General features: G+C 40.1%; 1 protein-coding gene across 4 annotated transcripts; it reads right to left on the bottom strand.

Moving 5' to 3' along the window:
• Positions 1-930: 930 nt before the first annotated feature.
• Positions 931-14,016, bottom strand: pfkfb2b (6-phosphofructo-2-kinase/fructose-2,6-biphosphatase 2b). 4 transcript variants are annotated; one of them, XR_005207280.1, is made up of 16 exons: positions 13,805-14,016; positions 13,277-13,431; positions 12,499-12,624; positions 11,328-11,424; positions 9,782-9,848; positions 9,504-9,578; positions 8,339-8,395; positions 8,072-8,196; positions 7,674-7,881; positions 7,325-7,471; positions 5,699-5,803; positions 5,461-5,590; positions 5,315-5,377; positions 5,162-5,226; positions 3,531-4,412; positions 931-1,581 (listed from the first exon to the last, which is right to left on the bottom strand). XR_005207280.1 is itself a non-coding variant. In XM_037772926.1 (16 exons), the coding sequence occupies exons 2-16, from the start codon at positions 13,359-13,361 to the stop codon at positions 1,512-1,514; spliced, it is 1,443 nt and encodes a 480-aa protein (XP_037628854.1). In that variant the 5' UTR covers positions 13,362-13,431; positions 13,805-14,013; the 3' UTR covers positions 931-1,511. The 4 variants fall into 4 exon arrangements, 3 of the variants coding, with proteins under 3 accessions (XP_037628854.1, XP_037628843.1, XP_037628864.1); XM_037772926.1 differs by having other exon boundaries at positions 3,531-3,553; positions 13,805-14,013; XM_037772915.1 differs by having other exon boundaries at positions 4,245-4,412; positions 13,805-14,011.
• Positions 14,017-14,163: the final 147 nt, after the last annotated feature.

Raw genomic sequence — 14,163 nt, 5'->3', positions numbered from 1 at the left:
TCTTGGAAGTTGAACTTTTTTTTGTTTCATGCGCCACTGAGCAACTTTCATAGGAATGAACAAGGCCCTGGGGCTCCAAAGCTGTATCCATTTCTCTTTGCAATATCATTTTTCCACTTGTGCAATTTTGTTCATAGTTTGTTTATTGTCAATACTGTATATACTGCTCATATTTTTATACTTCCTTCTATTTAAATGGTTCATATTTTGTTACACTTTGTTTAGCTCTTTTTTTTTTACTGTGTTAGCTGATGCTTCTAGTATTTTTGCACTATCCCCTTTGCTGCTTCACACTGCAAATTTCTCTACTGCGGGACTAACAAAGGAATATCTTATCTTATCTTTATAGGCTACATCCTTGTTCTGTTCTGTGGAAGTAAGAAAAGCTCATTCTAAATCCCATTGACATTTGTAACTACGCTAACACCCAAACATGCAGCCTTGGAACACAACCTCTCTGTACTTCACTACTGTAGTCTTTTTAACTGATCTCAACTACCCCTGTAAAGTTTAAGTAATAACAGTTTTTTTCTGCTTAGAATTGACAGAATAAATTTGTAAGGTTTTATACCCATCTGTCCCCTAAACATAAACTGTAATGCCCTTGATTTCATATCTCTTTCAATAACTGAGGCCTGAAGCAAAGCCATTTGTAAAGAAATGTTTGGCCAGTACGATAACATGAACACAGATGTCATCAACATGTTGTGTTTTTGTTGCACAAAATCCCTTTCTGTGATATACAGGCAAGATGAACAATGGATTAAAAGATTTAGTGTACACTGTGACAGATAACACCAGGTTAATACATTAGATATATGCAAATGGAGTTTCTTTAACTACTGCTGGTATACAGTATGTCTAGCAATGTGGTGGATTTATCTAACAAGACATACAACATACAAGGCTTCCAAAACAGAAGAAAGAAACTCAAATATAGTATTTTAATTTCCTTCAGAACCCGACAAGTACATTCTCTCAAATCTAAACCAAATCAGTAACATAAGACATAATAGATGATGGCTAAGAATACATTTTATAACAATAATCACAACTACAGATCGTTCATTATAAAAATATTTTTACAGCATCTACTTTATAACATGTTCTATCTGCAATAGTGAAGATTGATTTTCATCATAATGACGCATAATTGTTGTTGTTACATTCATAAAGAGGAGCTTACGATATACTTAAAGTGCAGTAAGGCATTGTAGTATTTACAACGAGGATTAGTTGCCTGTTCTTTTGGTTGAATGATTGATTTTGTCGCACATGCAGAAGTGTTATGATACTAATGAAAAGGCTTCCGGTTCAAAGCCTCAGCATGCAGAGTAAAGTTAAACAGAGGTTGAGATAGATAGGAGCAAAACAATTTTTTTAATCTTAACCTTATAATATGACCATCATTTCCAAAAATGTGGTTTGAAAAAAACAATCTTTTGGTTCATGACTGAACCCAGAACTTTTGCACAAATTGTGCCATGTCATGAAGAAAGAGGCAATCATCTTCACTCAGAAGCGGACACAGCCACTAGTTTCCTCGGGGCTGTCAGAGTCACTTCCTTCGCACAGGGATTCCTTCAAGAGAAAGAAAATGTCACTGACATTCACAAAATAATGCCTTACAGCAGCAAATCCTATTTGAGGAAGCTAACAGCTTCCCGGGGGGGCCCAGGAGTCTTAAGTTCCTATTTAGAAAATGAGGTCATTCTTTGAATCCCACATTAGTGGAGACTCTTTAGCACATTATCAAGAAGTGATTAATTATTAATCACATTCTGACCCTATGTATGATTGGCTCCTATCGTAAGCACACTAAATATTATGCAATAACAATAAAATCAATACTCAAATGCTCTTAGATTTCCTTCATTAATTTCCCCATTTAGAAATATATCTAGGTGTCTAACAAATACTATCATCAAAGAGTTTACTGAAGTTGATTTCATTGTCACAGCTATTGATTAAACTACCAAAGTATCGGTCATGTCAAGAAGATAGGCCGCTAATTGCGAAATCTGGTCTGAGATCTGTAAAAACTTGTAAAAGCTCTTGTGAGACTTGCTGCCTGACGACCAATCCTAACCTTCACTATTCAAGGTCAATGCCTAAACTTAAGGTCAATGCCTAACCTTAACCATTCAAGGTCAATGCCTAAACTTAAGGTCAATGCCTAACCTTAACCATTCAAGGTCAATGCCCAACCTTAAGGGCAATGCTTAACCTTAACCATTGAAGGTCAATGCCTAAACTAAAGGGCAATGCCTACCCTTAACCATTCAAGGTCAATGCCTAACCTTAACTATTCAAGGGCAATGCCTACCCTTAACCATTCAAGTTCAATGCCTAGCCTTAACCATTCAAGGTCAATGCCTACCCTTAACCATTCAAGGGCAATGCCTACCCTTAACCATTCAAGTTCAATGCCTAGCCTTAACCATTGGAGTCCAATGCCTAACCTTAACTATTCAAGGTAAATTCCTGACCTTAACTATTCAAGGGCAATGCCTACCCTTAACCATTCAAGGTCAATGCCTACCCTTAACCATTCAAGTTCAATGCCTAGCCTTAACCATTCAAGGTCAATGCCTAACCTTAACTATCCATGGTCAATGCCTACCCTTAACCATTCAAGTTCAATGCCTAACCTTAACTATTCAAGGGCAATGCCTACCCTTAACCATTCAAGTTCAATGCCTAGCCTTAACCATTGGAGTCCAATGCCTAACCCTAACTATTCAAGGTAAATTCCTGACCTTAACTATTCAAGGGCAATACCTACCCTTAACCATTCAAGGTCAATGCCTACCCTTAACCATTCAAGTTCAATGCCTAACCTTAACTATTCAAGGGCAATGCCTACCCTTAACCATTCAAGTTCAATGCCTAGCCTTAACCATTCAAGGTAAATTCCTGACCTTAACTATTCAAGGGCAATGCCTACCCTTAACCATTCAAGTTCAATGCCTAACCTTAACTATTCAAGATCAATGCCTAAACTTAACCATTCAAGTTCAATGCATAGCCTTAACTATTCAAGGGCAATGCCTACCCTTAACCATTCAAGTTCAATGCATAGCCTTAACCATTGGAGTCCAATGCCTAACCTTAACTATTCAAGGTAAATTCCTGACCTTAACTATTCAAGGGCAATGCCTACCCTTAACCATTCAAGTTCAATGCCTAACCTTAACTATTCAAGGTCAATGCCTAACCTCAACCATTGGAGGCCAATGCCTAACAGTAACTATCTGCGAGAGTTTCTCTAGTTTGCTCGTTCCCTTCTAGCCATTACACAAAGAATCAGTGTCTAATAGGGCTTTCTTGATAAGGCCGCTGAGATGAAAGCAGCTTTCGTTCTAATTAAAGTGCAAAGTTCATGGAAGGTTAGAGAAACTCAAAGACTGAAAACCATAAAAATACACCACTGTGACAACATATTGACATGGGTTACAATGACATGAGTTGAAGTGTGGGAAAGAAAATGAAGGGTTGCCTAACATGTACTGAATCTCCAAAATACTCACAGACAGCAGCTTCCTATTCGAGGCTATAAAACAGGTTTAGAGGAAGTGGAGAAAGAGAGAGAGAGATATAGAGATGTGGAGAGGGGCTGAAGCACTGTATCCACAAGGCAAGGCCAACAAATACACAACACGTACGAATATGAATATGCATTTTTGAAAGTTTGAAATCTGTCATTTGTGTATTATGTGAATTTTCTCAAATTGCTCTCAAATTATTCCCAAATGGATTTCAGTTTAAAAAAAAAAAAAATGGAATCATCACTGTAGATTTATGGAGGTTATGTATAGCTAATAATGTGTACATTATCACTTGTAACAAAATACAGTACAAGATGTCTTTGATGTTTCTGTGTCTTTTGTATCCCATAAAGTTAACTCAAAGAAGTAGACATGCCGTTCTGCATATTCAAGCCGGAGACAGCCCAGTGGGGAAGCAGAGGTCAAGCAAGACAAACATCTGACTTTGGAAACAGACAACGTAGAAAGAAGAGAGCAACCCATTCAAGATCCAAACATGCCCTGAGAGAGAAAGATAGATAGAGAGATGGATTCCATGATGTACGTAATTTCTTGACACAGACACTAAGATCATCGAGAGGATACACAACTGAGCCGAGGTAATGCCAAACACAGGGTTACAACTGTGGTGGGGGGTGACTGATTAAAGTTGACTGTGACTGATTTAGAGGGGGAGCCTGTAACTCTGGCACTAACTTGGCTTTGCCGTCCCTCTGGCATCAGAGCTGATGGGGTGGGGGCGAGCGGCAGCCAGGGCTGGTTGCCCGCGCTGTAGAGCCTGGGACGCTTGACCTGGTCGTGACTGGACAAGGGCGTGTAACTATTCCGCCGATGTATGAGAGAAGAGTCCCTCGGGTTTTTATCCTGGTAGGAGATGAAATACCGCAAGTGTTAAGGAACATACAAACACCCGGGGGGGAGAAGTAAGGGACACCTGACCAGACACAGCCAAGCAAATTAGCCGTCCTCTCGACGTCGATCCACAGCAACAGGTGAAGCCGTTTTAAGCGACAGACGTTGTTCAAACCACGTTATTCCACCACACAACACAAAATATGAATGAACTGTAAGCACAGCTCTGATTGCACAGGACAGACAAGACAAACACTGGCTCCAATCAAGATTAATAAAAGATTTAAAAATGGGACTAATAGCTCAAACACAGCAGTCTTTCACAGAGTTCACATAATCTTAATATCAGGATGCAATAGTAATGATTAGATCAGCCAAGCAAGGTAGCAGGATCAGCCATTGCCTCCATCAAGGTAAAAATAACCCCAAATTAACAACCGACTTATCGTTCATTAGTTCACAGCTCAAGCCAGGCTGATTCATTAAGGTTAAAGATAAAAGGAACACAACAAAACAAGGATACAGGAAGGGGAGTCAAGGCAGCAAAGCCTCACACAGGGGATGAAGAGCAGACTTAACAAACAACCAGCCTATTGGATTTTGGATTAGATGTGGAAATTTGCTGTTTTGAATTATTAAAGTGTAAGTAAACAATAAAACATAATTTGCATAATATATGACCACATTTGAAGCTTTAATTCAACGCTGAATGCACACGTATGCAACAATGCGATGCTTCAGCTCGATCCAGAGCGACTTACGAGAGGCCGGTCTCGATGTGTGTTCACTGCCTCCACGTTAAGATAAAACATTTCCACTTTACAACCTAGGAGATAAAAATAAAATGCATTTAAATCAAACATGCATATTATGAGGGGGAAAAAAGAACATTGAAAGCTAAGGTAAAGACCTACCATATGCAACAGGGGTTAACTTGAGTACTGTGTGGAGCGGACATTTCATGTATGGTAGATCTTCTATGGGATGAAGAAGAGAGTAAATGTTATCATCTGCTGGTGTGATGTAGTATGTGTATATGTGTGTGTTTGCTCTATCTGACCTGCACTCTTGTCCAGGAAGTAAGCTAGCAGACAACGCATCACAGCCTGGTGGCAGATGACCAGCACGTTGCCCTGCCTCTCCAACTCCATGATAACCGGCTCCAAACGTTGGACAAGGTCTTGGTAGGACTGAAAGACAAAGAGGATAGACTATTTAACCTCACTGCACAACGCCATGTTTTTAAACAAGTTTTTACTGAAACATACAGTAAGTATGGAAGGAGTGTGTCAGGTCACCTCTCCTCCTGGGTAGCGATAGTGGTACTTATCCTGGTCCCTCAAAGCAAACTCCTCTGGGAACGTGTTCTCGATCATCTCGTAAGTCATCTCCTCACACACACCCTGGACAAGGATAACAGAGCATTTAATGTCAAAAGCACAAGTAAAAAGGTGAATGGAAGATCTTTCACTGCACACAACAACAACAACAACAACAACAACAACAACAACAACAAAAACGCTTCCATTCATTTTTAAAATTTCTGCCAAGAAAACATGACTGCAGGATTTAAATATAGTCCACATAGAGATTATAGCAGCAGTATCTTTTGACAGGAGAATGCATTGATATTTATGCCCGGTATATTGTCTATAGAGTACCAGGTGTAATCAATTTTTTTTTAATATTTCGTCCCAATGAAGTCCCTGTGAGGTTTAAACCGATTGTCGTTTTAATTAATATGCTCGACTAAATAAAGGTTTCTCTCCTTGTGCTACTTCAGATTGTCTTTTCTGTAACTAGTATGTTTTGAAACTTTGGTTTTCTTGAGGCCTTTAGTTTCTCCTCAGGATGTTGCTTTATGCTTGAAAAGGAGCAAAAGCACTGAAATACTTCGTGGCTCCTTGTACCTCTACACCTAAGCCTTTTTTACTTTTGTATTGTGCAGTGATAGAATGTAACTAAGTACATTTACTCAAGTACTGTACTGTACTTAAGTACAAATTTGAGGTACTAGAACTTACTTGAGTCACTTTCTACATTTCAGACGCAAATATTGTACTTAACTCAACTACAATTATCTGACAGTTTTACTTACTAGTTACTTTACAAATTCAGATATGTGCATACTGTAATGGAAATTATAGTATTAAAGGTTTACATGCATGCAATCTGAATGAAATGTCTTCTTATAGTTTTGTAATCTTTAAGAAACAGATGTTGTAAGCTATCAAATGAAATACATTTACAGTATAACACTGCAGAGCATGGGGAAAAGCAGGAATTATATGGCCTTGGGTTATCAGTTCACCTATGTGTTAGATGTCACCCATGTGTTAGTTTCCCTTTTTGTTTAGATCCTCTGCTGCTGTGGAGGATGTTGACACCTGGCACGGAGAGGTGTTTTATGGTTGTCTGTACTACTTTATAAGGCTGTATGTGACTCATTGCAGGGAACTAGGAATAATACCATGCGTGCATACATTAAAGATCTTTAGGAGAATTGATTACAAATATTGTGTTTGTGCATTGTGTTGCCTATTCAATCTGGACAGCTACTGATTTTAAGTTGCCACGACAATGCAAAACATACAAAGAGCTTATAAAATATGATGTTTTGTCATAAATTAATCTACCCAACGGTATATACAAGTACAACTGAAACAATTAGTCGATTAATCATTTTCTAGTAGAAACCAAAAGTACAAGTCTGCACCTGAAAATAAGCATAATAGGTCCTCTTTAAGTAAAAGATCTGAATACTTCCTCCACCTCTGGTATTGTGTTACGTACGGTCAAGACGCTGAAGTGTCTCAGAGAAACATACAAAATATAATTTCTCTCTATCTAAACCAGAACTCTATGAATCTGAAAAAATTCATAGAATTGTAAAATGTGGTAGGTTAGATGATGAGGGTACTGACAGCATCAATCTCGTTGAGTATCTTCCACTGTTCATAAGGGACTCCCAGCTCCTCCGCTGTCTGGATGGTTCTTCTCAGTTGGCTCGTCCACACTTTCAGATCTGCCATTTTGTGCTCCTCAATGAAATCCCGCAGGGCATGGGCGAACTGGGATATGAGAAAGACAGGAAAGGATTCCAATCATCTGTCCATCATTAATTCCTTTTAAAGGTTATGACTCGAGTGCTCATAATATGGCAGATAAGTACACCTAATCCCACTGAGCTGATCTCACTGAGAGAGGCTTGTAATTGGGTTTTCAGAAGACGCTGCTTTTGCAGTTCATAAAACGAGGATTGTGAAAGAGAACCTGTTTCCCTCCAGGAGAAAGCTCAGAGTCTCCTCCGATGCGGCCTTCAACGTTGTGGTCGCTCTCTCCGTGCCGACACAGGTAGAGAGAGTGAGAGTGCACGTGGATGTTCATGAGATAGTAGACAATCTTGCTCTGGATGTAGTCCTGCACCCGGTTCACCAGGAAACGCCGGCCCACGTTCATCACCTTGATGAACGATAGGTCCCTGCAGATGCCAATGAATCAGTCAAATGGTTGTTTACTGACACCATCTAGTGTGTTTTTTCTGAACTGCAACTATAATTCCACAAAATGATATATGAAGATGTAAGTAATTTTACTTCTTGGTTAAAAAACATTCGAAAATAAGCAAAATAATGTTTAAAAAACACAAATAAAAGCAGATCAGTTCTTACTTGTCGTAATCATCAGGATCTAACGGTTGGTAAGTGACCTTGTAGCACTCAATTCGTTTGAGGAAATCTCCCATGACTCTCTCTCTGTGTCTCTCAGGGTAGTCTGGACTGGACACTTTCACTTCCTGTTAAAGGCATTCAGCACATTCAAACAATGTGAGCGAGCATAACACGGTAGAGAGTGTGAATATTAATAGATGATGGGTTTGAGCCAGACGACAAGTCACAGTCAAACCTTTGAGTCTCGTTGGTGACATGAGATCGTACCAGAATATTAGCAGCAATGACCTCTGGGTCGTCACACACCGACTCCACGAAGAACACCTGTTGGAAAGAAGGCAGCTCACGAGGTCAACATGTGCAAAAGCTTCCTGTAATTGAATCAACGCCATGGGTCACATTATCAGCCATGGGCTTCATGATGGAAAAATGTCCTTACTGCTTGTTCTATCTTAACTTAAGTTTCAAAGATAGGAAAACTACTACCTTCCTATTACAGAAGCAATTCCAATGTCCTATCCTCAGACCTCCTATCTTATCTGAATTTAAGAAATCCAAACTATAATTGTAAACAATTGGACAAGCTGTAAGATTATCAACGGCTCTCACTTGTCACTTGCTAGCTACAGACAGATCTGCAACCTCAGTCTGGAAATCATCCTTAGCAAAAACACAAAGTGCTTTGTGATCTGTACGACCACTGGCAGAGCCTCAGGCCTCCTTGTAGGCCTCTCTAGAGCCGGACGCAGCACGTCAATTAAATTCAAAATGAATCGTGTTGGCAGTCGATATATATACCCACTAATACATGGTCCGGGAAATTTAAAGCTCTTGCCAAAATTAATTGTGATATTATTGACATCTAATGATGAGTGCATTTCTTCCCTCATGAAACATTTACAAAGTGTATTTTTTTTAGCTGTTAGTCTTCTTCTCTGCATTTAGTGATGTTACGTTTCTTGTTGCATTACTGGAAAAAAAAAAAAAGCTGTCAATGAGTGGAATAGCATGAAACTGGAAGCAGGGGTGAGTATTGAGTTCCACTCGCATGTGCGTCCTCTAGCACAAGGAGGAGATGCAATCAAGAGTATCTGAGAGTATATCTAAACTAAATCAATTTATGCTTAACCGAGAATGTTCACTGACTTTTTTGCTCCTTCTCTACTTGTGCTTCTGTTGCATCACACTTTAGGCTAGGTTCCAAATGCACATGATGATGTCTTAAAAGCAGCTGACTCTAAATAGTCATGGGAGATGAAGGCCAAATGAATGTGTCATTATTTTTCAGCCACGTATGGCCACAGTGGCTGCTGCTGTTCAGCGAAAGTTACAAAGTCAATAAATATCAAATTCTAATTTTCACCAAAACCCAAGAGGGAAAAGATGAACTAATTGCAAAAAATGAACATATTATGAATTTAGCCAGTCTTACCTTGAATGAATTCTCCTTCACAAAAGCTAGAATGAGGTCTCGCCGTTCTCTTGTTGTGTTTGTTGCGTCAAACACCTAATAAAAGGAACACAACGGGGTGGTGGGAACACATTCCTCATGTAGCCTATTAATGTGGGCGTTCTCTGGTGAAATGTTTGAAGGACATATCAGGATTAAGCCTGTCATAATGCCAGATGTGTTTCTGTTCTGGATATATTTTAGCTTTTGGAAATGAGTCAACATTGAGACACAGTGTGACAGCAGCAGAGAGGACTCACCGCGATCTGACCTCCCTCCGCCGACAGGTACGCCTTCACATCCTGCAGAGCTACCAGAGCACACTGCCTGTGGGAGAGAGAGAAAACATGGAGACAGTCCTCTCTAAGAGCCTACTAAAAGCCACAATCATACACATTTACATTGCATGTGTGTCGTCTATGATTCAATTCCTTTCTGTGTGGAGTTTGCATGTTCTCCCCGTGTTTTTCTACGGGTTCTCCAGCTCCCTCCCACAGTCCAAAGACATGCAGGTTAGGTTAGATGTGGACTCTAAATTGCCCGTAGGTGTGAATGTGAGCGTGAATGGTTGTCTGTCTCTATGTGTCAGCCCTGTGATAGTCTGGCGGCCTGTCCAGGGTGTACCCCGCCTTCACCCAATGTCAGCTGGGATCGGCTCCAGCCCCCCGCGACCCTGAATAGGTTAAGCGGATACAGATAATGGATGGATGGATGTTATATATTTGTGCTGCTCAAAGCACTGAAAAAATACATTTGGAAATCTCAGCAGAAATATTATTTTCCACTAATAATGTCTTGGTTAAACGCTTGATAATCCATAGATCTTACTGAGTTCGGCTTTCATTGTGACTATTCTTTTGACAGAAAAGTAATATTTTTGGGGGTTGATTTAGTCTACCTGCAGGGCAGGTGGATTTTGTTAACTTTTGACAGAGCCAGGCTAGCTGTTTCCCCTTGTCTCCCGTCTTTATGCTAAGCTAAGTAACAGGCTTGATGAGAGCAGTATCAATCTTCTCATCTAACTTTTGGCAAGAAAGCGAAGAAGCTTATTTCCCAAAGTGTCACTATCTCTTAAACTCAGGAGGACAATATAGATTTGGGACAATCTAGTGCTGTTTTGTTCAGTAAATCACACCCATCTGGCCCCCACTTCTCATCTAACTCTCGGCAAGATAGCGAAAAGGCGTACTATTCCTTTAACCCCACCCAGCCGATACCGCCAATAGCAAGAAGACAAACACTTTATGACAGCTACTGTTTGACCCAGGTTGGATATCATGCAACACCCAAGCGGGCTTTTGTCAGCTTCAGAGTGACAGCGGCAGCTTGTTTAATATCTAGGTCACGATTCAGCACTGTCATGCTGTCAAGAGGCTGTCACATTTTTCATGGTAGCCATGAACGACAAACTCCATTTCAATTACCACTGCTGGATAAGACTGTGAAGGAAAGAGACGGTTATATATCTTTTTGGTTGATCTGAATACAAACGAATAACAACAAGAGTTTAGTGGTGATAATTTGTCATCTGGTGTGTCTGTGAGTGTACATTAACTATACATCAGGGGTTTAAGGTAGTTTGAACACTGCGCTGACCCCGGCTGAATATCGACTGTTGGCCCAAAAACAGCTTAGTCACTGATGCAGCCAGTGGAGGCTGCAGAATACCAAACAGAGCCATGTTGACTGGGGGAAATGTTCAGACAGTAGAGATGCTATAGCTTCTCTTACTAATAGATAGATAATGTCCTCTGTAATGACTGAACAAGATCACACAATGAGCACGTTTGTTAAAGTGAAACTTACTTCCTTATTTTCATGGCTTCTTCATTGTCATGGCGGAAGAAATCATAGGATTTATAAGCTCTGACAGCCTCTCTGCGGTACACGCCCAAGTTAAACACTGCAAAAAGAACAACACATGACATTAACACTCTGCCCTCGCTGTGTTTGTTTGAAGTCACCAGTGAGGTCGTTTTTTGTAAGCAATTACAACTATTACAACTCAACTGATGCTAAATTTAGTCTCCTATTCTGAGATACCTTCACATACATTTAAATGTACATATGTCAAACGGGGTTGCTACATACAACAATACAAAGAACGTTTAGACCATCATTGCAAAGTATGTGAAAGTAAAAAAAAAAAAAATACTGTTTCACCTGTAATTAACATTTTATATATCTTAATACCCTGATTTTATAACCCTCGATGAATTATTGGCAAAGACCTTTTGATTCTCCTACAGATATTGATAAGGTTGTTTGATTGGTCTTTAGATAAAATCTGATTTAAAATATTGATTTAAAACTACTAAATACAGTACTACGGTTTGTAGACCACAAAATACTCTACATTTGATTTAAATATGGCACCCATATAGCAGAGAATAGTTGAAGACAAGATGGCCATTATAATTTAAAATATGTGCAGTGACCCATTATGCTTTTGTGCTTGCCCCCGTTCCTTTAGTGTGTTGTATAGTTGTTTGTGCGTGTCAAAGGTCTGCAAAGTTATAAACCCAAAGTCCACTCCAAAGGGAATTACACCCCCCCCACAGAAACACTGCTCCTGAACTGCCTGAAAAGCTTTGATTGAAGTCCTGCCTTTTCTTCTGTGAAACGTGGTGATGTCACCAAGTAAGACATTTGCATAACCGCTAGTTTGGCATGCCCTCAAACAAAGCTAGTTAGAGCGGAGCTGGAGCGGAGTCCGAAGAGTTTGGTTCGGTTGACCAATCACAACAGTGGGCCAGCTGATGGAGTTGGGGGGAGGGGGCGGGGGGGCTCAAACAGACAGAAGGTAAAAAGAGGTGCTGCAGCACAGCTGGTATGAGAAAAGTAAAGTGTTTTTTGAACATTAAAGCATGTAAACATGAAAATAAGCAAAATAGGTCCCCTTTAATTTACAGTCGGGATAAATTGACTAAGACTAAGACACTCAGAAGGAAAAAAGGTCATGTCAGGTACTACCTACCTTTGGTTGGGACTCCGATCCAGTTGAGGTAACGTGTGAGTTTCTTTGACATGTAGGTCTTCCCTCTCGCAGGCAGGCCGATCATTACGATCACCGTTGGAGAATTTGTCATATAGGAGGCCCATGCTACACAGGAGACAGACATACATTTTGTCAAGCACATTAATAGAAAACGTACACAGTTTTATGGAGATAATGTTTGACCCTCCAATGTTAATCACCCTGAGAAAAGATAACAACAAAAAATACTGCATATCAGGCAGAGAAATTTAAGTAATATAGTTGTAAACTTATTGTCTTGGAACAGTTTGGCTGTATTTCAACATAACCAATGAAAATGCTGTATCAAAAGTGCATTTTGTTGCCATCTTTGCATGATTAAGACAAAATAATAACTAGGCCATGTGTGTACTGGTAAAAAAATAAAATCATAATATATATATATATATATAGTGCACTGGGATCAAGGACAGGATCTGAAGAAATTAGAAGAAGAAACACCCTGGGAGAGAAAGGCAATTTCCTCAAGAACAGTGGAAACCACAGGTGTCACACATGGTTTTTTTTTTCGCCTAGAGAAATTCACTTTTTTTATTTCTGTCTTTTGCAGGCTGGAGTCTATTAGTCATTTAGCTGCAGTGTCCCAGAAAGGTGAAAATCCACAGTGAACAATACAAGGTGTTAAGTTACACTGAAGTGCACCTGTGTGGACTCATAAAGTAATCAGTCATGCATGTTGAAATGTAATTATTGTGGGGAAACTTGGACTTTTACTTACAGCATTTCTTCTCATTCATTCTCAGGTCTGCTTTCTTGGATTCTGCAGAGTTTGCAGAACCGTTGTCTATGTTGATGTTCGACATGTTGAAAAGTCTTGTTTGAGTCAAAATCAGCTCTCTCTGTCTGTCTCAGTAGGGCTTTGTCCAAGCTGGTCTGGAAACAGAGGAGATAAATGTAGGCCTATAATGCAGCTTATTATACTCCCATGCATATAACAGGATCTTGCAACACAAAGCTATGGATCCTCTATAAATATGTTATGACATGGCTTTCTTTAAGTACCCCTTGGTAGCATCAACCAGAGGAGCAAAAGGATGCCACATCATCTCTTACTAAAGGAGAAGAAATCCGCTTGGCTGAGCTCACTGGGTATTTACAAAGCCGCATCATAAGAGCAAGCAATGATTTCCTCTCTAACCAGGGTGACTGAGTTCATGCGACAGTATAAATCACATGGAATTGATGACATAATAGTCTATGCAGGACGCATCATAAGCCTATTCATTTGTTTTTTTTATTTTTTTACCTGCTCGGTAAGAAAACAATGAGTCCTGCCGGTCTGGAAGCTTCAGCCTCGGATGTGGATCTCACGACCTGTCGGACCGAGAGTTTGCGCCCTCCTCTGCGGCCGGAGGAGCCAGTGTGCTCGGCCTGTCCTTGGTGCGGAGGTGCCTCCTCGGCCGGCTGGTGTCCTTCCAAGTTGGAGGTGTGTGTGTGCGCCTCTACGTCATTTTTTTTATTACTACCGTAAAGTTGATAATAGATCATCATACGTCAAAAGCACAGCCCTCATCCATCACTCATTTAAAAAGCACCTGAGAACAAAAACATACTGTCAGGTTTCTGCAAAAAGGATGAAGAAGTCAGCATGTTAAAAAAGAAAGC

The sequence above is a fragment of the Sebastes umbrosus genome, chromosome 1, assembly GCF_015220745.1.
Source record: "Sebastes umbrosus isolate fSebUmb1 chromosome 1, fSebUmb1.pri, whole genome shotgun sequence".
In the NCBI taxonomy this organism is placed as follows: Eukaryota; Metazoa; Chordata; class Actinopteri; order Perciformes; family Sebastidae; genus Sebastes; species Sebastes umbrosus.
The sequence above is the reverse complement of the archived record's forward strand: the minus strand, read 5'-3'. Positions and strand labels throughout refer to the sequence as shown.